This window comes from Callorhinus ursinus, unplaced genomic scaffold (assembly GCF_003265705.2).
Source record: "Callorhinus ursinus isolate GAN/ISIS: 27379988/994484 unplaced genomic scaffold, GSC_fseal_2.0 scaffold19, whole genome shotgun sequence".
Taxonomy (NCBI): Eukaryota; Metazoa; Chordata; class Mammalia; order Carnivora; family Otariidae; genus Callorhinus; species Callorhinus ursinus.
The window spans coordinates 2,170,303-2,196,530 of record NW_027397081.1 but is presented as its reverse complement, the minus strand read 5'-3'; the positions used below and the strand labels follow the sequence as shown (position 1 = coordinate 2,196,530).

General features: G+C 43.3%; 1 protein-coding gene across 3 annotated transcripts in view; it reads left to right on the top strand.

The window, feature by feature from the left end:
- Positions 1 to 320: 320 nt before the first annotated feature.
- Positions 321 to 26,228, top strand: part of PDGFD (platelet derived growth factor D) — a 231,372-nt gene continuing 205,464 nt past the window's right edge. The window contains exon 1 of one of the 3 annotated variants that reach the window (XM_025893898.2): positions 321 to 765. In XM_025893898.2, the coding sequence (XP_025749683.1) occupies positions 639 to 765 (127 nt within the window). In that variant the 5' untranslated portion in view covers positions 321 to 638. The remainder of the gene's footprint in view (positions 766 to 26,228) is intronic. The other 2 variants (XM_025893897.2, XM_073903660.1) reach the window with 2 other exon arrangements.

The window sequence follows — 26,228 nt, the reverse complement described above, 5'->3', positions numbered from 1 at the left end:
TGGCCCACTTTCTCACCTAGTGATATCCTGAATAAGCAGAATCTGATTCTGGCCCAACTCCAGGCCCCATCCCCAAACCCCCCACCACGGTGGAAGGAGTTCTGCCCCCGTGGGGACGGACTAGCAGGCCGCTTGGGCAGAAGCGCTGGGATGTGCGCCTCTCCCCGGGTTCCGCGCTCCCCGGCTGGCGGACCGAGCCGGCCTGAGCCGCGGCCGCGGGGGGGGGAAGCCGCGTCCCCCCTCCCACGCCCGCACCCGGGGCCCGCTGGGGGCGGGGCGCAGCGCGCGCCTCTGGGCTCCGGGCGGCGGGGCCGGCGGAGGACGCACGGCTCTGCGCGCCCGCCCGGGACGCCGCGCCCCCGCTGCGTGTGCTGCCGCCGCCGGCCGCCGGAGGGGGCGGACCGGCGTCAACCTGTGGTGTGTCCCGCCACCCTCCCTCGGCCTGCGGCTGCACAAGGAAGTGCGGCGCCCACACGCGCTCCGAAAGTTGGGCATATGCAGGAAGTGCGCGCCCAGCGCGGCCACTAGCTCCGCGGCCCGGCCCTCGCGCGGGAGCGCAGGCGGCGACAGCGCTGCGTCCGGCCCGGCGGCCCCCGGCTTTCTCCTGCGGCGACGCGGTCCCCGGCTCGCGGATCCCAATGCGCCCGCTCGGCCTCGTCTACACTCTGGTCTGCGCAAACTTTTGCAGCTATCGGGACACTTCTGCAGCTCCGCAGAGCGCATCATCCATCAAAGCTTTGCGCAACGCCAACCTCAGGCGAGATGGTGAGAGATTCAGATTTTATTTTCTTTAGTTTTTTTTTTTTTAAAGAAATCACGTTTTTGTTGTTGTTGTTGTTGTTGTCATCCTTAAAAAACTTTTTCATAGGAAGCCTGGTGAAGGCTTCGTGGCGGCAGGGCGGGGTGGCGGGGTGTCTCGTGCTTGTCCCCATTCCTGAATGGGCCTGGGGGCTTCGGGACGCGTGCCAGCGGCGTGGGGATCACATGGGTCAGGTGGCTCATTTCCCTGCACCCCAGAGAAGTCCTCTCTGTGCTGTAGTCACTGATCCCAGGGTCCCGGAGCTGCAGAGCTGCAGCCTGCGCCGCCCCTCGGCCAGGCTCTTAACCTTTTGGACTGGACACTCAGATAGATGGGGCATTTTTGATAGGCGGAGGGACTCAAGAGTGGCTTTCTCTGGGTGATTTATTTTATTTCTATTGTATCAGGAGGAGGAAAGGGAATGATGTCCTTCAGTCCTGCAGCCGTATCTGGAACAGAGAACTCATGTGTTATTTATTTTGGGGAGATGGCCGTGTGCAGCGTTTGCCGTTTATGTCCCCAAAGTGAATTTCCCCCGGGGGTGCAGAAGCTCCCTGGGAGACTGGGACAGCTGGGGTTTCATCAGTACCGCAGAGGGCTTGTACTCTTAGTTTCCCCGCACAGAGGGTTTTCCAACTGTTGCAAGAAGCAAGGCTGCTTAGCTAACCTAAGCAACGTGCCAAGCAGGCTTGTTTGTTTTCCTTTGCTCTGGAGGACACCTGGGTCAATGGGTCCCAGACACTTTAATTGAGCTTATTTAGTTTCTGGGCTACCACCAAGAGCTGAACTTGATTTATTCTTTTGTTCTCAACTACAACTGATGTTGCCAGTAGTTTGAAGCTGTTTCTACCATCTACCTGAACTGACCCATAGTCTTTTGTTTTTTCCCTTCATCAGTACCACCTTTCTTTCTGTCTGCCTGCTGAAAATTCTAACACATCCCCCAAGGAGCTCACCAAGCTGTTCTTAATGGCTTCACTGTTTGAGCGGGCAGTATGTGTTCTCCAGTAAATTCATAGTAGCCATCTTATGCCCTTATCAGTTTCTCTCTTGATATGCCCTTAATTTGGACTTTACAGTAAGGCTTTTGAACTTTGAAACAACAAAAACCTAGTATATTTTCTGATGATAAGTACGCTATGGATTTCAGTGTGCTCGAGTCCTACGAGGTGATATAGTTGTGTGGAGAGGGCACAGGGAAGCCTCAGGGTCACCTCCTGGCCAAAAGATGCCCCTGTGTTTCCAGAATTACTTTATCACAGTGTTTTTATGTGAAATATTCCAGAAGTGGTTTGCCCTCCATCTTAGTTAAAGTACAGAGTTTTCTTACTAAAACTTAAAAAAAGTTTTAGGCTCAAGACCAAACTTTTATAGTTTTGCTTCTGTCATTAATGTTTCCGCCAGGGACAATCTTCTAGTGGAGTTTTTAGATTTGTTAAGGTTTACACTTTATATGCCCTCTCAGCTGTGTAGAATAAAATGCCATGTATAATTTGCATGACTTCATAGCCATAATTTTGTAATTCTTAGCCTCCCGAGTATCAGTTACAAGATGTCAAGGACAGAAAGTGAAAAGTATGTAACCATTGCCTGGTAACCCAAGATTCCAACTGAAACCAAGGCATGCAGCTCATATTTTTTTAAAAGAATACTCTCCTTTTAGTTTTCATTGTTAAAACTCTGTACATCTGTCCGGTCTATATGATAAAGGCTTTATTTTATCAGAATTTTGAAAACTAACCTGGATCTATTTATTCATATTTTAGTTAAAGCTGTTTTGCAATTTACTAACAGCACAAACATGCACACACGTTTTGATTAATTTGGATTGCTCAACACTTTCCTCAATGTCAGTCTCATTTTGCAAACAAAAATAGGTGGGGGAAAGGTTAGATAAAAAAAAATTGTTATATACAGAGTAAAAAAATTAATACTCATAATGAGTTGTTAGTTTGGGGAATTTTCAAAAGGCATCTTACTCTTAAGTGTTACAGAGCATGCATTCTCAAAGAGAGACAAAATTGCCCTAAAGTAGCAAAATCAGATCTTAGAGGGTGAAAAAAATCTTAAATACTACAGTGGTTTGTGGTCCTCCGAAGGGCAGGAATATATAAAGAGATAGATAGTATATCTGTAGTGTTAACATTTCATAGGGAGGAGACATGATTAGGAAAAAAAGTCTAAACAGGCTCTTGAAGGGAGGAATGATGATAATGAAAAACAAAATTGAGAAACACTGCCATAGGGTTTTGCTGAGGGGTTAAGAATAAAGGTTCTTTGAAAAAGTCTAGACATCATCTGGAAAATCTTAATCACAACAGTTGGGCTGTTGAGAGAAAGTAATAACGTATTAAATTAAAACGCTTGTTCTGATTCCAGACATTTTTAACTGGTTCCCCCAAAGTTCCTTTGTTAAGGAAGACAATAATCTTGTTCTTTTGACTATCGGGTTAAGACAGGGTGTAATCCTGGAGAGGACATGGGCATGGAATGTAATAAGGAGAAATACAGAAGATAAAAGTTTCCAAACATTAATTTAGGGTCCCCAGAAGATCGGGCTTTCCTATTACAAGTGGTAGGAAGTCACAGTAAAAAATTAGCCATGACCCTTGAATAGGGGTTTTAGAAATCGGTATCTAATGACAGAACTATCTTCATTCACAGCTGAGTGCATCAATTTGTTCCTGCTGACCCTGTTAGCTGCCACTTAATGCTGGAGTCAAGATAAGAACAAACAGGGCAGGCATCCTGTCATGGGCATGCGATGTGGTGGATCCTGTCCAGCCTGACACCCAGAAACCTTGTTTTTATTCTACCTGTACGTCATAGCTCCAGATAGCTAGAATAGCTAGAAATGGTGTAGAAGTGTTAGAGTCAATCAGTGATAATCTCCTTCTACCCAGAGTGTAGGAGGCCGGTCTGCTGCTGTCTCCTGGCCAGAACTCTCCATCACAATATATTTTTATTGTAAAGGGGTTATCTGCAGACCCCTTCCCAGCACCTGCAGAAGGGCTCAAGGTGACCCAATGGTGGTTGAATTTGGTCCCTGTCTCCAGGAGGAAACTAGATTCTGCATCTAAGAAGGAGAAAAGTATCGTTTGCAAAACTTAATTGATTATTTACACTTCCTTATATCATATTTATTATTTTTAACTGATTTACTTTTGATACCCATGCCTGACCTGCCTCCTAGCTCAGGGAAAGTCTTAATAATAGCAGCAGAATTCCCATATTCTTGTTTTAGTGCCTGCACAATTGTGCTTTTGTAATAACTGGCCACAACTGGTGTTGCTCAGAGTGTAGATCAAGAAGTGTAAAGGTAGCAATTAACTGACCGTATTACTTACTGATTTTAAAATCGAATAGACAGAACTTCCTGCTGGGGTGTGGGCTTCGGGGATACAGATGCACTCTTCATTTTCTTGACCTTTTGTTGTTTTCTGTGTCGCTTTCAGGTGCTGGTGGGAAAAGGTTCTGAATTTAATGTTGTTTGTTTGCTTAATATGCTGATACTTGAATTGTCTGTTACATTGTCATTATCTAGTCATAGGCCTGCAGGTTTACTAATTGTGGTCTTAGATCTTTAAGGAGTCAACCTTGTTTCTTAGATAATGTGGATTTCTGTCGTCAATGATGACAAAGATTAGATCTGTTAGAAAAGGCAACAAAAGAGAGGACGATGTAAACAAATTATTAGGGTTTTTTTTTTGAAGTAACACTGACATACAATACGCTCTGTATGCACCCCTATATATAGGATATGTGTTCTGTATATTGCAGCATTATTTACAATAAACAAATTATTTTCAAAATGTTTGAAAGCTGAGAATCAGGTTAGTGTCAGGTCTTTTGTTCTTCTGGGTTTATATTTTCTGTTCAACTCTGAGGGCATTAAAGTTTCATAATCTCATACAGCATCGTGGTGATTACGTATTTTAAATGTAACATGGCTATGACTTGCTGCCATGGGTTATAGTATTTAATGTAGATTCTTCTAAAGAGGCGAGTTTAAACAGGTGGACGTACACTCTGTAGGAGGAAATGCCACTAGATTGTGAGTTATGGTAATGACGTTGATTTTTGTTTATGGGATTTCCCTTCCAGGGAAGGAGAGCAAAACTTTATTGTTTCAGAACAGTATTGTCAACCAATGGAGCAGTGTCCCAGAGTCATTGATCTTTACTGATCAGTGATAAGCATGCTGTCACACGGGTCTCTTGAGTATGCATGGTCTCAACCCCATCATTCTGAGTCTGGAAGGATGTGTGTATTTATGTGTCTGTCCTTGAGAGCTGAGTCATAATGCACATCATCTCCCTTCTGGAACTACTCTTTTTAACTTAACCAGCTGAATTGATCTGATTAGCTTAAAAAGGTACTACCTAAGCATTAATAAAATTCTTCCTTATATTAAAATAGGAACATCTTTTAAGTGAGCTGGGGGTGGCTGCTCCTAGCTCATCTATGCCACGTCCTTTAGGTAACGATTTGTCTCTCACAAAGGAGTCAGATGGCTTAAGGTGGAAGTGAATCATGTTTGAACTGTCTGTCCCTTTTAAAGGTTGTCTCCTTTTAGTTCATTCCTTCCTTGGTCTGGACTGTCCTCTAAACATGGAAGTTTGGAAATGAATGTACAAATAGTTCTTTGTCCTGCGCTCTGCTGCTGACCCCCACTGTTACTTATTCATCTCTATGGCAATTATTTATTGTATCTCTAATCTTTGCCAGTTACTGTGCTGGATGCAGAGTTATCTAGCACATTATGAATAAAACAGGCATGGTTCCTGCCTCCTTCCAGCCTATAGTCTCCTGGACAACAGAGACAAATGCATACTTCGTGCCAGTGTAGTACTGTTGTCTTTCAGGTGCATTCGGGAGAGTCCCAGGATTGTCCGCCCCTTCTTCAACAGAACTATTTTACATGCATCCCTGCATTTTTGCTTCACATATCTGTGTCCATCAGAAGAGTTTTATTTGAAAAGGATTTATTTTGCAATTAGAAAAGTGTGAAGGCCCAGTGTAGTGTGATGTTTGCTTTTATGGAGGAAATGCACAGAGGTATGGGAATTCGCAAGGAGCACCTAATCTAGATTTGAGGGATTGGGGAAGGTTTCCTGGAGGAAGTGGTATCTAAACCGGGGAGTGAAGTGTGAGTAGGAGTTAGAAGTTGGGGGCAATGAGGAAGCAGGGTGGGAGACAGCCCTTGCCAAGATTTGGAGGTGAGAACGTAGCCATCAGGTGTCCACTAAGTAAAGGTCTGGGAAGTGATGTTAGGGAGTTTGGCCATTATTTGTAGGGCAGTGAGAAGCCACCAAAAGAGTTAGTTTGGAGAAAGATAGGGCCTGTGCTGTGTTTGAATACTGACTGCCAGTGTTCCTGAGAAGTCAGCCAGGCCAGTGATGTGATCAGGAACAGTCTCCCTATACTTCCGCTGCCCATGGGACATGAACACGGGACCACTTAATTTTCAGCATGATCGAGGTGGACGTGACTGGTTTTCCTAGCCTGAAATTTCCAGATGTGAGGTGCCAGTGTCCTGGGACGTCACTGAGGTCCCCTCACCCTGGGTGCCCCCCCATGCCTCAGCACGCTAGATGCTAGGTTCTGCTCCCTGTACCTGAGGTCTCGTTCAGATCATGTAGAGAGGGAAAGCAACCTGTCTGGTGTGTTTACCACATTTTAAGGTATTTCAAACTTCCATATTTCAGATTTAATGCAATTTAAAACATTTTTACATTGACCATTGACTTTTATGTGAAGGACGGTTTTGGTAAAAAGGTACAGGGGGATAATACATAATAGCCAAAAAGAAAGAATCCAAGACAAATACTGCATCAAAAAAAAATGTTCTCCCTCCCCACACTGTATTTCAGGACCAAATGTAAGTCATAAGTAAAGGAATAAGCCCATGAGACACTAAAGTGCACAAGGGCACGTATAGGAAGAAATATTTTCTTCCAAGCACTTTTTTCCAGAATAAGAATGAAGTATGCCTTGTTTTTACATGTGTTGGTGATACATATAATAATGTATTTTTGCTCTGCTCTGTACCATGGTATGCTGACATCAGTATATTATCTTTAATATTCATAGATTAGTACTATGCTTTTTTGTGCTTTGTGCAGGTTAGTGGTTGTTGTGTAATTGGGAGACAGGGGTGTCTCCGGAAACACCCTGCTACAGGCATAGGAGTTGTCTTTCATATGAGGAGGGGTGTTTTCTGATTTTAGGTTTTTTACTTGAGCACTTTTTTGGTAGAGTGTTTACGAAGACAGATAGAGCTTTAGAGGCAGCACTCTGCCTGCAAAAGCGAGCCAGACATGATTTGGAATCTTGTATCTTAGGATTCTTGATTTCTGGAATTTGGAGGCCAGCATGCTTTCTTGGGACTGCTGGGTGTGCTGAATAAGCTGTGTTAGTTTTGAACAAGTCATTTCAGACCCAATAGGTTCTGCGTTTCACTAAGACATGCAATAAGCAATGTAGCAACAGTCCACTTTTATTTTTTAAAGATTTTATTTATTTGTTCATTTATTCATTCATTTATTTATTTTAGAGAGGGAGTGCTTAAGCGGGGGGTGGGGGGAGAGAGAGAGAGAGAGAGACTCTTAAGCAGACTCCCTGCTGAGCCTGGAGCCCGACCTGGGGCTCAGTCTTATGACCCAGAGATCATGACTCGAATGGAAATCAAGAGTTGGATGCTTAACCAAATGAGCCACCCCGGCAGCCCAGCAACAGCCCAGTTTTACAGACCTTAGCTCTTCAGCAACCTCTACTATGTAAAATGCAACCAAATGAACCAGTAAGTATGCAGCAAATCCCCTTAAAAGCCAACATCAGTGTTGCAGAGTTTTTAAAGAGTTTGTAAGTTCATGTGGTAGACACTGAAAGACCCTTCGCCTCTACTTTCCATCTAATTCCATCCCCCTTGTTTTGGTGGTTTTTACATCCACAGCAGAATAGGAGCGTGATATTGGAATAGAGAACAAGACTGGTTCGAGTTACACACGCTGTTGGTACGGAGAACTGACAGCTAGTAGTTTTTCTGCCTCTTGGTATTTCCACGCCTTGGAAAGCATTCATAAGATCTAAGCAAGCATTGCTGGCTTAGGCTTCTTATTGAATAAGGGCAGAAAAGTTCCTGCCTGCAATGTCTGTGTCCCCTGAGAATTCATACATTGAAATCCTAACTCCCAGTGTAGTGATATCAGGAGGTGGAGCCTTTGGGAGGTTATTAATGGCATTAGTGCCCTTCTACAAGGGACACCAGGGACGTCCCTTTCTGCAATGTGAGGATACAAAAAAAAAAAAAAATACTGGATCTGCCCAGGCCTTGATCTTGGACTTCCTGGCCTCTAGAACTGTGAGGAATAAACTACTATTGTTTAAAACCCACTCAGTCTCTGGTATTTTGTTGCAGCATTCTGAATGGGCTAAGACATGCCTCGCTCCAGATTTCACTAAGGAATTACTATATTACAGCCCAGTAACGTTGCTGATTTTTAAAATCATGTCCTTGATTAAGGCTCCTTGGGGGCTCAGTCTGTTGAATGTCCAACTCTCGATTTCTGCTCAGGTCATGGTCTCAAGGTCGTGAGATCAAGACCCACATCTGGCTCTGCTCTCAGCAGGGAGTCTGTTTGGGATTCTCTCTCTCTCTCTGTCCCTCTGCCCGTCCCTGCCCCCCTCGCAAGTGTGCTTCCTCTTTTTCTCTCTAAAGAAATTAAATAAATGAAATAAAATTATGTCCTTGAGTCATAAAGGAAAGTTTAGATAATGTGTTTGGTGGGTTTACCAGTATCCTAAACTGAAAGTGCTATTAGCTTAAGTATATATGGATCTCAACCAGAAAATTGGCATTTCTGTGACAACATTGTGGAAAAGAATGATTGTAGCCTTCATGTTAATAAACATATTATCATTCTTTTGGTGGTAGATTTGTGTTTGTCAAGAGGGAGATGAAGAGGGATATAGATTTGTGTTTGTCAAGAGGGAGATGAAGAGGAATTTTATTGGCACTTTGGATTAGACCATATTGGGGTCAGAATTCTTAATAACTTGAGTGAAGACACAGAAAACACATCTGCTAAACTTGGTTATTTTAGCTGGAAAGAATAGGGAGTTGGAGTAGATGCAGAGAGGCAGGCTTTCGCCATAAAGGGCCAGGTACTAAATTCTTTAGGCTTTCAGGCTATAAGGTCTCTATTGCAATGACTTGACTCGACCATTGTAGTATGAAAGCAGCCATGAAATTACATAGAAAAACAGGTGTGGCTGTGTTCATTCTAATAAAGTGTTATTTGCAGAAACAGGCAGTGGGCCTACAGGCTGTAGTTTGCTGACTACTGATTTAGAAAATCCACATGCTCTTAGGTGGAAATGATGGACTGATCCTATGAAATTCAACAGGAATAAGTGAAAATATCATTATTTGGCTAGAAAACAAGAGCAACTACATAATTACAGAATAGAGTACTTGGATTAACATCAGCTCATACCACGATAGATCGATGGATGGATGCATGGTTGGATGGATGGATGATTGGATGGGTAGATAGATAGATAGATAGATAGATGGCTGATTGGATGGATGGATAGGTAGATGGATATAGGTGGATGGATGGAAGGATGGATGGATGGGTGGATGGATGATGGTTGGATGGATGGATCGATGGATGGATGGATGGATGGATGGATGATGGTTGGATGGATGGATCGATGGATGGATGGATCGATGGATGGATGGATGGATGGATGGATGGATAGGTGGATGGATGGATGGATGGATGGATGGATAGGTGGATGGATGGATGGATGGATGGATGAATGGATAGGTGGATGGATGGATGGATACGTGGATGGATGGATGGGTGGATGGATGATGGTTGGATGGGTGGATCGATGGATGGATGGATGGATGGATATGTCTATATCTGTGTCTGTATTGTCTAACTGGTTTAAATGAACACAGCTAATGCTTCAAAAAATGGTGTAGTTGCTAAACAACAATCACTACTTAAACCTGGTATCAACATTAATATTGTGTCAGGATCAGGGAGGCCGAAGTGCTCTTTTAAGTCAGACTCTGTTCCAGTCCATCGTGTATGAGGGTTTGTGGTTAGGGTCTCTCTCCTGTGGACAAAGCTGCTGACTCCTTCAGTCCCATGACCTAAACCCACAGCTTACTACTCTTCTGTCTTTAAATTTTCCCTTCTTACTGGCTCCATCTCCTCAGCCAACATGTGTGGTCAAGTTTCCTTGCACCCTCCCATAATGTACACAAGCTGTTTTACTATTTTTCTACTTTACCACCATATAAACATCTTCGGTTTCACCACGACTCACCGTCTCCTCCTTCTCTCCTCTGCCTTACCCACTTGACATGCAGTCACTCCTGTGGCTCTACCGAACTGCTCTGGGTTGACATCACTGTGGTGACGTCACTGTGACATCACTCTGATGGGCTGGTCTTATCTTGAAACATTGTCTTCCCTCGGCTTGACACTGCCTCTCCTTTGCCTTAACCGCTCCTAAATGCCAGGTTTGGAATGGTGATAGAAATAAAGCCAGAAATAACACAGTACCTGTTTTAGGTTCTTTAGAGGAGCAAGATTAGAGAAGGCCTTAAAAAGTGTATCTTACCTGCCTGGGTGGCTCAGTCGTTAAGCGTCTGCCTTTGGCTCAGGTCGTGATCCCAGGGTCCTGGGACAGAGCCCCACATCGGGCTCCCTGCTCGGCGGGAAGCCTGCTCCTCCCTCTCCCACTCCCCCTGCTTGTGTTCCTGCTCTTGCTCTCTCTCTCTGTCAAATAAAATAAATTTTAAAAATCTTAAAAAAAAGTGTATCTTATGTGTTATTGTCCCTGTAACCATTATGAATAATGAAAGAAGTAGCAAAGATCTTAGGATGTAGTAGGGATTTTGTGAATACAGAAAGAGCACTCAAAGATAAAAATTGTATTACAACCCAGTAAGTGCTACAATCGCAATATTTTGCGGGGAGATATGTATAGATAGATTGTATGGGTGTATCTATGTATATATGAACTTAAAATGTTTTAAATAGAAGGGTGTTTATGGCTATCGAAATATGACATTGAGCACAGACACTGACGTAGATTTTGTTTCCTTATGTCATTGAGCTCTTACTTTATTTTTTGTCTCCTCGGCGGGGTCTTCACCTCCCTGCCTGCCCTGTAAATACTGGTATGTCCCTTAAGGCTCCGACCTCAGCCTTATGGCCTCACTCTCCTCCCTGATAATCTCTGGAAAATCGTAGTTTTATCCAAAGTGTCAGTTGCTGCCAAAGACCTATAAATATACACTTACTGCCTCTGCCTCATCACTGAGCTCTGAACTTGAGGTCTGCATTGGCCGATCCCACGGGGGCGTAGAGTAAACTCTCCAATTTAGAGGCCTGAGAGTGAAATAATTACTCTTTTTAAAATATTAGCTTATTCATCCAGTGGTGAGTGCCTTAGCAGTATTAATCCTTGTGGTTAATTCTTTCCGACACAGCACAGTTATGTTTGCCTGGACCGTGGGTGGGTGTAGGGGCAGGGGGACTGCATCACTCTGCCGCCTTTCTGGACCCCAGCACTCCCCGGGGAGAATTGGCTACTCCTTTATTTATCCCACATGCCCATCATAAAGCCCATAAGGGTACTCACTTATGTACATATCTGACATTTTCGGATGTGAGCGTGCTTGTATTTAGTACAGCCGGGCATCCTCATTGTTCGTTTCACTGTCTGGCCCACAGGAGAATAAAGTTTCAGGAGTCAGTAAATCAGTGGCAGCCAGGGTCTCCTTTTTGTGCCGGATCTTGGAACTGCGTGAGCCCTCCCATCAGCGGACTGTAAAGGGATGGGAGAAGGGTGTTTAAACCCGGACTCGAGGGTGACAGGTTTCTGTTCATTGTCTGGGGGGGCTTTTTATAGCCAGAACAGGCTAGGCAGTCGGAGATGAGGAACAGGTAAGGGAAAGTCACGGAGGCGGACTCTTCAGGCTTTGGGAGCCTGTGCAGGATCCATGCGGATGGAACCTAGAGGCGGGGAGGCAGGAGAGACATTGTTTTTTTTTTTAAAGATTTTATTTATTTATTTGAGAGAGTGAGAGAGAGAGAGCGAGCACGAGCAGGGGGAGCGGCAGACAGAGGGAGAAGCAGGCTTCCCGTGGAGCAGGGAGCCCGATGCGGGGCCCGATCCCAGGACTCCGGGATCATGAGCTGAGCTGAAGGCAGACGCTTCACCATCTGAGCCACCCAGGGGCCCCAGGAGAGAAACATTATTTATATGAAATACGTGCACAGTGAACATGAAGGATCAACAGTGTATTATTGTGCTTTTAAAGTAAGAGATTTCATGGTTGTGGGCGTGTGAGAAGAAAACCTGGTATTTCTGGAGCACTTGCAACATGGCAAAGCGCTCTCTAGCCTCATCAGCAGTGGTTGGTGTGAAGGGTTGAGTTTTTCCAGCAGACTTGTGGATAATGCCGAGATGACACATAACTTTTAGACTGCTGCCTTAGGCATAAGCATGACATCTGGGCGTTCACTTTGGACTAATATCAATGAAGTGTGTGAAGAGTTTACCCCCCCAAAAAAACCCTCCACACATATACTGACTACAATGAATCCTTTCAGATATACCTTTCCTTTCCAGTATTAATATTTGAGTGCTTTTACACGAAATTCCTGCTACTTAATAAAAGTTCAAAAGAAAGAACATTAAAGATCAGGAAACAAGTCTTAGGGTTCAATCTGGATGATTAACAGACATTAAGAAAGATTAATGCATCTCTGTTCTGTGCATACAGAGAGTGCGTGTTTAACCCATCTGTTATTTTACTGAGGATTAAACAAGAAAGTTGCCATTGAATGGAATAAAAAATATATGTATTTCCTATAAAAGCAAAAAGTTCATTGATGAAATAAATATGGAATTAAAGGATTTTTATAGAGTTAATTAAAAAAAAGAATGAAGTGAGAGCTATTTGGAATTTAGTTTAAATACAGCATCTGGGGGGGATTATTTAAATACCCTAAGAAGAACTCCTGTGGCTTTGTATTGTTTTGATTCAATTCTGTAGATGAATGCTTTTCACCAAACCCAATTCGAGTAAGCATGAACACTGTTCACTGGCTCAGCAGATGCTTATTGAGTGCTGCCTGCATGCAAAGTTCTGGATGACATGCTGAGGTAGAAACAGGTAAGCCTCAGGCACAGCCTCTACTCTCTTAAAGCTTATACTTTGGCCGAAGAGATAAAACATCTCTGTGAATAAGCACAAGGCAGTGTCCATCTGGGTGCCATCATTCTGTGTCCTAGGCGCCATCATTCTGTGTCCTAGGCTTTTTGTTTGAAGACTTGGTCCAGTTGGCCTAATTGTAACCATACATCGTCTCTCCTAATGTTTAGTTCAGAAAAAAATGATACTGGTCAAGCCGGTGTAGAGCACAGGATTCTTCGAAGGTTGAAAAACAACTCCCTCATTGGTTCTCACTATTCTATTCATTAACATTTGAACAGAAAAGTAACTTTTGATTTTAGAACGGGGAGTTGTACTTTCTTGATTTTCTCTTTTCTGTATTTAGATATTAGCCTGAATATTCCAGAACCACAAAAACAAAAACTGTGGGCTCCCTTAGCAACCCACATTAACTATTTAATGCTTACTTATTAACTTTTTTTCTATGTAATATGCAATATGATTATTTGACCACTGGATGGCAGTAGAAAAAAGACAGCTTTATGCGTCATATTTTTTTTACTCCCTCTCTTGGGAATGTGAGTTAAACTAGGGGAATTTCATACTTTTCAAATACATTGGAAAAAAATGAACAATAATGGTAATCTGTCACTGATATACAACCATTCTCATTTATGTGATCTCAACAAATTTTAGATATAATTAAAATAGTTGAATCAGTTGTATGACTCCTGAATCGCTTGGTGTCATTTACACACCCAATTTGCATGCATGCCTAAAATTCATGAAAATAGAATTTAGAAACATTGGTTAGTTGAAAATTATTTTCTGAACGACATTTGCATGTGCCTATATAGCCCTTAGCTGACCAGTTTCCTTTGAGCACAAGACCAGCTAGTTGGCCCTTCTAGACTTGCAGACACTCCCTGGAGATTGCTCATTACTTGCCAGATGTTTATCAGAAATAAGTTATTCAGGGGGACAAAAGCATTACTATCATATCAGGAGTGAGAAGTCATCATCTCAGAATCCTTGCATCTGTGAGATCCTGAGGAGAAACGAGCGCAGCATTGAGCAGGTGAAAGCTCAGGAGCATGAAACCTGCACCTCACTCCCACGGTGGGGACAGTAGTCAGTTAGGGGCATGCAATAGCACATAATTGCTATATAAAAACCTTGCGTCCATCCAGCTTTCATAGAGATTGCAGAGTGGCATACAAAAATGACCGTTTTTAGTGACTACCGTAGGGCAGATTGGAAAACTATGTGTTGGAGTCTGTCTTCTGTGGACTCGTGGCCCTCAAAGGTTGCATGCCCTAATTCTGGCATCTCTAAATAAGGCTTTATATGGCAAAGAATTTGCAGGTGTGATTTAGCTAAGGATCTTGAGATGCGGGAGATCATCCTGGATTTTTCAAGTGGGTCCTGATGCGATTTTAAGTGTCCTTATAGGAGAGAGACTGAGGGAGATCTGACACAGGGAGAGAAGAGAGCGTAGTGTCACCATAGAAACAGAGCCTGGAATGATGTGGACACATGTCATGGAATGCCAGGAACCACCAGAAAATAGGAGAGGCAAGCAACAGATTCTACCCTAGAGCATCCAGAGGGAACATGACCCTGCCAGCACCTTGATTTTGGATCATGGCCCTGGTCTCAGGTGTCTGGCCTCTAGAACTGGAAGAGAATAAATGTGTGTTTTTTAAGCCCGTCAGTCTGGGGCAATTTGTTACAGCACCCACGGGAAACTAATAAAGGGTATGAAAGATCATACGATGTGAAGGATGGGTAGTTGAACTATTTGTTGAACTCAGTTTTCTAATCATTTATACATTTCACTGGCCTTGAAATCTATATTGACAGTTTAGTGGTGCATTTATATCTCTGCCTTTGAGAATTCTCTAGGAAGACGAGCCTTACTTTTGCCCTAGTTCCTTATCAGAATATCTTGAAAATCCTGGCTTCGACTGCTATCTCTTTTTCAGCTCAGAGAAGTCCTGACATGGTCAAAAGGGCAATGCTCCTATGTCGTTACAGTTTCATTGATTCTTGAAATTCCCCCTTAACCCACCTTTTGTCATTTATGGCTCTGTTGGCTCATATGCATTCACTTGTTCATTCTACAAACTTTGGTTGTGAGCTCACTTTTTTGTTAGTTACTAGGCTGGATTGTAGGGCAACAGTGTTGAAAGTGATATATGATAATGACTTTGTTAATTAGCTATGTGATAATGGTTCTCATCCAGAGTACTTACTCTTACGGAGAGCATGCTGATGTGACACACTATGTGCTAGTGCGGTGGCGATATTACATGATAAGTGGTGGGGCATTGAAGAGATTGCTCTCGATGAGATATTTGCAGATATTAGGGTTATTGGGAATTTGGAGCTTAGGACAGAATGAGAGAATTCTAGTTGTATTTCTGAGCCCCGTTCCGTTAGCTGGGATTGAATCAACACTTGCCACTCTAGAGCATCATCGTACGACAGAAATATAATGCAAGCCTATACCACTTAAAAAATTGTAGTAGCCGGGGCACCTGGGTGGCTCAGTCGTTAAGCGTCTGCCTTCGGCTCCGGTCATGGTCCCAGGGGCCTGGGATCGAGCCCCGCATCGGGCTCCCTGCTCCGCGGGAAGCCTGCTTCTCCCTCTCCCACTCCCCCTGCTTATGTTCCCTCTCTCGCTGCGTCTCTGTCAAATAAATAAAATCTTTAAAAAAAATTGTAATAGCCACATTTTAAAAAAAGAAATGCATGAAACTAATTTTATTAATATATTTTATTTAACCCAGTCTATATCCAAATATTATCATTTCGGTGTTCAATAAATATTTTAAAATATTGAGATACATCTTCCTATTCTTTTTATCATGTTGAGTCCTCAAAATAGGATATGCATTTTACATCTATAACACATCCTATTTCAGACTAGACACATTTCAGATACTCAGTACTAATATGTGGCTAGTCATTATCAATTTGAACAGCACTGTTCTGGGACATTGATATCATTTATTTAGACTAACACAGTTATTATTGGTCTTTTTCCAAAATAAAAAATAATTTATGCGAGCTCTTTCTCCATCTTATTTTTTTAGCAATGTGTTGAAGTTGCCTGAGTCACTTTTTAGGGGGATTAATAATCTAATACGGGCAAGTTTTATATGGTTTCTATTTTGCTTTCTTATTATATCAACATGGATACATTTGATGTTTCTGGTTGCCTTCATATATTCTCTTTTGTAAAAAAGAACTTACACTCATCTAGAAGATACCCATCAGCCAGGCTACTCAGTTTTTTATAGCAGGTGCAACGTTTTTGATATCTGAGAAGTTGCTTATGCAAACACCACTGGCACATCATTTCTCTGTCATGGATGGAAAAAAATTTGTGTTTAACCAGCTTTGGTATTCTTTTTCACTTACAACTTAATTTGACTCAGGTAATGGTAACATTCTTTTTTATCACCTGACTTTTTAAAAATGACTCTTTCTGGCTGATCAGTGAAAGATTTGTAAAAAGCAAAGTCGTGCCAGGTGCAGAGGGAGGCTTTAACCTATTAGAAATTTGATATGGCTTTTTATTATATAACCCATATCTCCCTGGATTTAGAGGCCTTGAACAGCATCTGTTTGGAGCCTGTCTTTTTAAAGGAAAGTTAAAGGTTATGAGCGCTGATGTTTTGCGTTTTAAAATCTCAGATCTACCAGTCACTCTGTGGTCCACAATGGAAAGATGATCAATAAAAATGATTAGAGAAATATAAATCATTCTTCCTTTTTGTTCAGTGACTTATTTCTACCAAACTTGTGGTTGGGTGTTTGTCAGCATGGCCTTTTAATTTGTTAATAGTTTGGGCAAGCAAAAGCATTCTGTCTAGTAAGTGTGGCTCGTAAAGGTGCCTTGTTTTTCCGTAACCTAATCTCAAACCATCTCCTTGGGTTATGTTCCTTTGATGGGTACAACATGTAACATGCATGTAACAACGCCCCGTACAATTTCCATTGTTGCAGAATGTATTTCTTCCGTGGGTGGAGGGCTCCGCCACCTGAAGTCCCAGCTGGAGGTCTCAGCCTGTGAAAGACCTCAGCACGGTGACCTTAGTGTTCTGCACAAACACCCAGGATGGAAAAAACTTGTTCTAAGGAAGGAATGACCTCATGAGCTCTGAGCTCTATATATGTCAGGACACAGCAAGACGCTACTTCTGTGAAAACATTTTGCTCATGAGGCACTTTCCGTTTCCAGAGAAGTGGTTTTAAAAAACAATTCTTCTTGACTCTGCCTGTTTTGCAACATCCTCACTCACCTCTGCCCGGAGTGGTACATTTTTATTTGTGTATGTCCTGTCTCCTTCCAAGAATCTGAGCTGTGAGGATGGAGACTTGGTCTCTTGTATTCCCTGCTGTACCCTTCGCTCTTGGAATAGCACCTAGTGTGTAGGACGTGCTTAGTAAATATTTGCTGAATGGTGGAATGCATGTCAGCGGAGTGCAGTTCCGGGGAAGCTCAGATTTGTAGCAAGAGGAAGGTCTCTGCGGGTGGCAGCCGTGGCCTAACTTTGAAGCTGAGGATGCTTAAAGCTGCAGGCCCCCTCCCTCACCAGGTCCCTGCTGAGGCCCTGTTACCTAAGTTTATATTTATAATTTGTTTTTCTTTTTCTTAAAGAGAGCATCTCAGATTATATAAGTATCATACCCCACAAAATCTGGGTCCTTCCCTGTATTAAGGTGCATTTCTCTTAGTCATGTCAGATTTGCCCTGCAGAAATGTGAAAATATCCTCCACCAGGTGAACAAATCAATGCAGCAAGAGATCTTTTGCCCCAAGAGGTAAATTGACCACATGGTCTAGTGTGAATGGAAAATCTTTGAGTGATACCTGATGTAGGAAAGACGTTACGGTTCGAAGCCGACGGCCAAGAAAGAATTCTTGAGACGTCTTTGGTGCAAAAAGGTGGTTTTATTAAAGCCCGGGGGCAGGACCCGGGGGCAGAAGGAGCCGCACCGGGCTCGTGAGGAGCGGCCCGTCATATACTTTCAAGCTGGGAGGGGGTTAGGGAGAGCGTAAGTCTCTAAGGAATTTTGGAAGCAAGCTTTCCAGGACCTCGAGGGGGCTAGCTGTTGTTAGGACAAGGGCGTTTATTACTGTCTAACAAAACCTGAGTCATGAGACCCTTCACATGTGTATCGGTGGGTCGTATGCTTGGGGGATATTGACAACACGAATCTTGGGGGGTTTAGAGATAAAGGAAGTTCCCAAAGGAATTTTATATGTTAAAGTAGACTTACAGGGTCCTGGGGGGAGAAGGGGTCGAGCTAGGATTGTCTTTTGCCCTCAGCAAAGTGTCAACATCGAGGTAGTTGAGTTCCTAGAGGAAGGTCACTGTGCCTGTCTCGAGGACTTGTCCATGGGCTGTAGGTAGTAAGGGAATTTAACAATTTTTCTTCTGCCTTCATTTCCCACATCAATACCCATGATTGCCGTGCTTGTGTTACTACCCTGAGTGCATTTCTGCTTGCACTGTTGAGATAGACACATCCCAAGGGTCTGTTGTATTTGTTCCCAAACATCTGTCGTCCAGTTGTACACATTGATATAATTACAATTCAGTTAAATATCGTGTGGCACAACAAAACATGAGTGTAGTCAAGAGGGTTTATTATTTATTACGGTAAATATTTAAGTGAAAATCCAAACTTTCATGGTGAGTTGCTTTAAAAAATGTCGTTGAGTTAGGTTATCAGTGAGACAACTCAACCGTTTTACAAAGAGTGAAAATAAATAAATCTAAAAAGCCTGAATGGCTTCACTTGTGTCTTTAAGTTTTTCTCTACTTTCAAGACAGAGAAATTGGAAATTATGGATACGTTATGGACATGGCTTATATAAGAAAGATCACAAAGAATTTTATCATTATGAGATGTACTCAGAGAAAAGATCTTTGTACTTCATCAAAACCTGGTCACAGGAATGCATATTTATGTTTTAACCAAAATAAAATGTAAAAAGATCTTTATACTTCATCAGAACCTGGTCACAGGAATGCACATTTATGTTTTAACCAAAATAAAATGTAAAACTCCCCCGTTTTAACAGGCATTTTACATTGGTCAATCTAGGACTGTTTCAACTGTGTTGGGTAGGGTGGTTTCGAACATGTGTACATAGAAAAGAGTAATATCTTAAAGGGACACGTGTACTGTATAACCAAGCATCCAATTTATGCCAACAGAGGTTAATGAATTTATGTTAATGAAGGAAATAAGGAAACCTGGCTTATGGGAGGCTGTGTGGAAAAATGATTAAGAGTAACGAGACCTCAGCTGAAATCCTGCCTCTGCCGCTTACTAGCTAGGTATTCTTGGGAAAGTACTCAACCCCTCTCCCACCTGGGTGCATTGAAAATTGAAAGCAAAACACACACACAAAAAAAATACTCTATAAGAAGGTGAATGTGAAGAGTCAATAATTACTGTATGTAAAGCTCTTAACATGATGTTGGGAAAACAACACTTAATGAAAGATGGGGCATTTCGATGTCTGCATTCAGTTGTTTGTCAGTGGTTTTTTTCTTAAAGATTTTATTTGAGACAGAGAGAGAGAGAAACAGAGCACTGGGGAGGGGCAGAGGCAGAGGGAGAAGCAGGCTCCCCACTGGGCAGAGAGTCCGACATGGGGCTCAATCCCAGGACCCCGAGATTGTGACCTGAGCCGAAGGCAGAGGCTCACAGACCGAGCCCCCCAAGCACCCTCTATTTGTCAGGTTTTTATCTTTCAGGCTCAACATTTCCTTCAGAGGATGCCTTCCATGATCCAAGTCGGAACTCATACAAGTACTGGTAAGAGCTGTGTGTCTACGGTACGTTTCCATGACGACTTTGTAGACTCGGGAGATTTTAGCACTGGAAGCCTTCTTCGGGGTAGTCTAGGCTGTCTTCTTGCTCTACGGTTGATAAAACCATGGCACAGAGAGGTGCGGTGACCTGCCCAGAGTCACACAGTGGATCATGCCAGGGTCAACGTTCATGTACACGTGTTCCAGCAACTCATCTGTTGCCTTTCCCGCAGGAGTGCAGATGGCTCCTGTTGTTAGGCATGGCAAGTGCCAGTCTCAGTAAAGTGATGGCAGGGTGAGAGCACCTTCCACAGCACCTCACTGGTGCATCATCAGTATACCTACCCTTCCCCCTCCAAAGCTGTGTTCACTTTGGGCTTCTTTATGGTAAATACAATGGCTGTATTGAACGTTTTGAACTAAAGAGTAGTCATAAGAATTGAGAACTTCTGGCTCTTTTTTGTTGTTGATTTTATTTATAATTTTCACCTTCAGCATTCAGCTTACTGCAGTGTATTCGAGCCAAAGCTGTAGATCAAGCCAGTTTGCAGCCTCTTCAGGAGAGGCTTGACTTTTTAGCAATATGCTTTAGCCATAAAAACATGAATCTAAATAAAGTTGGAAGTCAGGAAATCCATTTCTGAGTATGTTTTCTTTAAGGTCTCAATGCAGTACGTATGCAAATACAAACTTGTCTTAAGAAAAAGGACAGAAATTTAAGCTGATTTTAGATAATCTTCACTGGATTTGAAAAGTAGACAAATCAGTTCTATAATGTAACCAAGGAAAAAAATGTAAATCCAGCCCTTTGGGTGTGAGTTTTGTGTGATTCATTAGTCATTTGATGAGCATCTACTCTGTTCCTACCACTTGAGCTGCCACAGATGTGGTAGTAAGAGAGACAGGATTCTCCACCTTGATTCTCAAGGTTAGGAGACCCTTGAGGCCAGTAGATTACTGTCCCAGAGTGAAGGCTGTGAGCTCAACATGCCAAGTGGGTACTGAGGAGGGGCCTCTATCCTAGAACCACAGCAAGGGTGGTCCCCCAAGATCTCTTCCCCAGGGAGCTTTGAGTTGCCATAAAATGTAAATGATGCTTCCAAGGATAAAATTAGATAGATTCAACAAACCTTTACCACCCAATCAGTTACCAGATTTTGTGTTTAATCATGGTGACCAAAATGGGAATTCCAAGAACATCAGGGTTTCTGCTTTATTCAGCAAGAACTGGTTCAAGAACCCTTTCTAACCCAGGTTTGCTCCCCTCTAGCACTTTCAGAAATGTGGAGGCTACACATAGATATTTTAGTATAAATCTTATTATCTAATCAATAATTTTCTAAAATAGCCCCAGCAAACAATTCCTGATCTGGAGGTGTTCCTCAGACCAAAGAGGAAGTTAGAGCTTTCTGTCAAAAAAATTATGTATAAAAATATAGCAGACCTTTTGGGGCACCCGGGTGGCTCAGTCTTCAGGCGTCTGCCTTCGGCTCAGGTCATGGTCCCGGGGTCCTGGGATCGAGCCCCGCATCGGGCTCCCTGCTCGGCGGGGAGTCGGCTTCTCCCTCTCCCACTCCCCCTGCTTGTGTTCCTGCTCTCGTTGTGTCTCTCTCTCTGCCAAATAAACAAATAAAATATAAAAAAAAAAAGACTTGAAAACTCATTGATTTATTTGATGATTATGTGCTGGGTGTCTGTTAGTAAAGTATGATGCTGGGTAAATAAGGTGGAGATTTAAAAAAGCAATGACATCGGCTAAGGATAGATATATTATGTGTATGTTCATACACATACCCACATACCCAGATGTATGACAATGTTTTACATAGATATGTATAGGCAATTACACAAGGCTTGGTGGCTTAAAACAACAGAGATTTATTCTTTAGCAGTTCGGGAGGTCAGAAGTCCAAAATCGAGGTGTTAGCAGGGCTACATACCCTGCAGAGACTCTAGGGGAAGATCTGTCCCTCACCTTCTGTTGGCTGTTGGCTTTCCTTAGCTTTGGCCACGTTGCTGCAGTCTGTGCTCCCGTGGTCACGTTGCCTTCTCCTCTTCTGTGGTCAGCTGGCCCTTGCTTAAGGATACTTGAGATTGTAGGTAGGACTCATGGGCTTAATTGTGGAAGACTCTTCTTCTCAAGATCCCAGAGTTCCTCACATCTTTTGCCACGTAAGGTAACATTCACAAGTGTTTGAAATGAAACTGTAGACATATCTTTTGGGGAGGGCTCCCCCTTCAACCCACTGTAGGTGAGAACCTTTTCAAAAGCTAAGTCTGGGGAGAGCCTACAGGTGGGGAAACTAGAGCAAGCAGAGGTGTAGGGGCATCTCTAGGAAGAAGGTACATTGCATAACAAGGAGGAGCATCAGGGAGCAGCCGTGTCCGTGGAGGCAAGGAAGAGAAGCAAACAAGGTTCCGGTGGGGCCAAGCCATGGGGGCCCTTTGCTCCTGGGCGGCCACATTCAAATGGATGAGGACCGGGTAGGAGGCTATTAAGGTAGCCCAGGTGAGACATCACCAAAGCCTACAAGTGGCTATTAGCTATGGGAATAGAAAGGGAAGGAGGTATTTCTTTTCTTTTTTTTTTTAAGGTTTATTTATTTATTTATGTGTCAGAGAGAGAACATGAGTTGGAGCGGGGGAGAGGCAGAGGGAGAAGCAGGCTCCCCACTGAGCAGGGAGCCCCACCTAGGGCTCCGTCCCAGGGCTCCAGGATCATGACCTGAGCCAAAGGCAGACGCCCAACTGCCTGAGCCACCCAGGTGTCCCAGGAAAGGAGGTATTTCAGCAGTAAAATCAATAAATAGAGTTTGCAACACATTGGGTTCGGTTCCACAAAAGAGAATTCCAGATGCTTGGATTACCGGGAAAGGGCTAGAACATTAACAATAGTAGGGAAATTAGAGGGTAGGAATGCTTGGTTTGGATGTGTTGTCTGAGTTGCCATATGCAGAGGGGGATGCAATTAGAAATGTGGACTTGGTCTCCAGAGAGCCGCTGGTGTTGGAGTTCTCTGCCCCAAAGGGTGAGGCTCCAATGGGAAGAAGGAGAACCTGTCCAAGGTGTTAACAGTCCTGGAGGACTCCGTCCAGAGAGGTTAGGGAATAAAAAGAGGGCTAACGTTCCTGTTTCCTTATTTTTCGACCCAGAGGATTATTGAGGTTCCAGAATTTTTGCTGCGCTCACGGGTTGTAAGTGAGCTCAATCTCTTTATGTCATCTCTACTGAAATCCTGGCATATGAATCTTGCTGTGAGTCTTTGCATTTTTTGCTAGCGCAATTTAGCCTAATTATGACCTTATTAAAATAACATGGTTATATTTGCTCTTTGTTTTATGGTAATGACTGATAAACAAAATGTTAATTGGCATTACAATTTGGGGCTATATTTGTTCTGATATTCAAATGGTTTAATTAGGATTTAATTGGCACACCAGCCTGAGCAGTTGTCTATGCTGATACTTCGTTTGCTTTTTTGGTTCGGGGAATGTTATTTATTATGACATGGCAAGGGCCCAAAGCTTTGTCACTGCGTGCGGTGCCAACGCCCGTTTTCAGGGAAGAGAGTTTTCTTCATGAACCAAGGCAAGGAGCAGGTGATTCCAATTATGTCATTGTATGCGAAGTAGTGGTTTCAGGTGAAAACCACCGGATTATCCTTTGTCCAGGCGAAAGCAGCAGCTTCTACACGTCACGTTGCTGCCCGTCTGTAGTCCCAAGTGTTTGTGATTGGATATGGCTGTCCTCGCAGCTCATTTCTGGTTCAGGTTGGACCCATACAAACTTGCTGTGTCAACACTTAACAGGTAGTAATTTCTCCTGGGGCATCTGGTGCTCCCCTTCTCCCCGTTATTGTCCCGTTTGACTTCTCAGCTACGTGCATTGCTGGTTATATTTCTTCTCTCCTCACTGTATAATGCGCTCTGAGGTCAGATCCCTGCAGGAGGAAGCGGCTGTCTTACACTCGGTCACCAGCCCTCAGTATGATTCTCTAGTGTTGTTAGAGCAGGTGATGGAAGAATGGATGGGGACCACAGGCATTTAAACATATTCTGAAAAAATTCAAAGTGCGGTAGAAGGCATGGCATAACTCTATTGCATGTTTCATACTAGAGCTATTTAGTTACTTTATTTCAAGGTGACACATCCCGACCACAAAGAAGGAAAGGCACGTGAGCCAGTCGTGCTTCTCAGAGCGGATTGTGCGTAGGGCTACCTGCGGATCATGCTGAAGTGCAGATGCTGCTGATTCGGGGTGTCGGTGATGAGCTGGTGGTGAGCCTCAGGGTCTGCATCTCACGGGCTCCTCGTGACATCCCCCCGCCCCCGTTTGCTGACCACATGTTTAGTAGCAATTAGCTCACAGGGTTAAGCTGCAGGAGTGCTGGCTGCTCTCTAATCAAATAGTAGAAGAATTTAAAAGTACATACGTGTAAGTCTATATCCCTCGTAGACCCAGATGCATTGTTGGTAATACACATGGGGCTGGGAGGAAACCTAAAAACTTTTCTAACCCAGTGAGAGAATCAAAGTATTTTAAAAGCTGCAAAACAAAATCAGTTTAACCAGGGATTTTGCTATTTATTTACTATTTTTAGGATTTTGCATTTTAAAAGAGCTTTATGGTGATGCCTCTTGTCATGTAAATCTCTATCTAAAATAACTGCTTTGTAAATGTGGATTTCCTCATTGGGTTTTCCTAAAAGTAGATTTATTTTTTAATGAAAAAAAGAGTTAAGGTTTAAATTGGAATCTGTTCATTTTTTCTCGATTCTGTAAATACCGTTTTAGGGGTAATGTACACCACTTCACTGTTCTTTAACACATAGAGTTATTGTAGTACATTAGCTATCACATGTACAGATTTGTATCATTTATTCTTAATAAGAAAAGTTTCGTCTCTGTAACATAGGCCAGCATGTGGGATGCGATGCCCACACTCTAGCAAGAATTGGCTAAATGCAAGATGCAAGGTGAGTGGCATGGCTTCTTGCTTTCAGGAGCTCAGTTTCTCCTGGGGAAACAGGCTTATGCACAGCAGTGGGCAAAACCCCGGGATCTCCCTGCAGAGGGGACACTCTAGCTCTGGGCGGGGTAGGTGTGGGGAGGGAGGGTGGGGTTCTGCAGAGAAGGCAGCTGGAGGTGGCATTAAATTGGCCTCCTAAGAAGGGCAGAATCGCAGAGACTTCCCACATCCAGTAAGTGAGAAGGCACAAAGAGGTGATGTGCATCGCTGGCAGAATAATTGGAGGTCCAGTGGAAGATCACGGTCTATCATCAGGGTATTTGTGATGTGAAAGTCAGCCAGCAGGGGCGGCCAGGGACACCCTCCCACCCCCGCCAGCCAGCCACGGTGGGTGGTCTAAAGCAACTAAGTGACGTCTTCCAAATCGGCTGGAACAAGGATGGAATGCTGAGGGGGTTCAGTACTTCCGGAAGTGTTCTAACTTTGTCTTGAACTAATGATAAAATTGACCAAGTAAGCTGTACTTGGACTCTCTAGAAAGTGTGCTGGAAACTTTGTATCTGGAGGCATATTTGTGATTTGAGGATTTTGCAAAATGGTCCAGTTCCTGTGAAGTGTTGTAGTGTTGATCACCACGCTTCCTTACACTTTTGGTCTAACTCCCCCATCTCCTGCTCCAGCTGCAGGAGGGCAAGGGGTGAATCTTTCTTATCTATCCATGGCCATGTCATAAAGAGAGTTCTGGAGCATTGTGTGCATTTAGATGGATTCTGTATTCACTGTTCAAAGATCCCTTTTTGTTACTGAAATTCTAAACAACAGACAAATTTTTAAATGCTCTCAGTACTGACAATGGTGTTAATATTTTGCACAGCCATTTGGTATAACGGGCCTAGTGTTCAATAGACCAGAGCTTGAGAAATGCGGGGTCAGTGGAACGAAGAATGGACAGGCAGGACCCTGCATCCTTGTGTGACCTCTAGCAGATCCTCTCGTTCCGTGCTTCCTCTCCAGATGCAAAATGAGGACGTTGGATTGCTTTCACTCAAAGCCCCTTTTTGTTCTAAATTGTATGGTGTTTGTAAGTGAAATATGAGTGTAAAGTCTTTTAGGGACTTGACCCGAATGCTTTTGAGTGTTTCTTAAAAAGGACTTGGTCTGGCAGGCAGGATAATTCTATTTTATCTGCAATAAAGCATAAAAGTGCTGATAGATAAGTGTTGGTGAGGGGTGAATGCACCCAGCAGAGCACATGTTGACATAGATTTAGTAAGACATGAGCACACTTCTCATGTGATTTATTACCGGAGAAGCGTATTTGTGAAAAGTTACATGCAAACCTGAATCTCATTCTCATGGTGTTGATGTTGTAATTCATAAGATGTGTATTTTTGACAGAGTAATACATGTCTG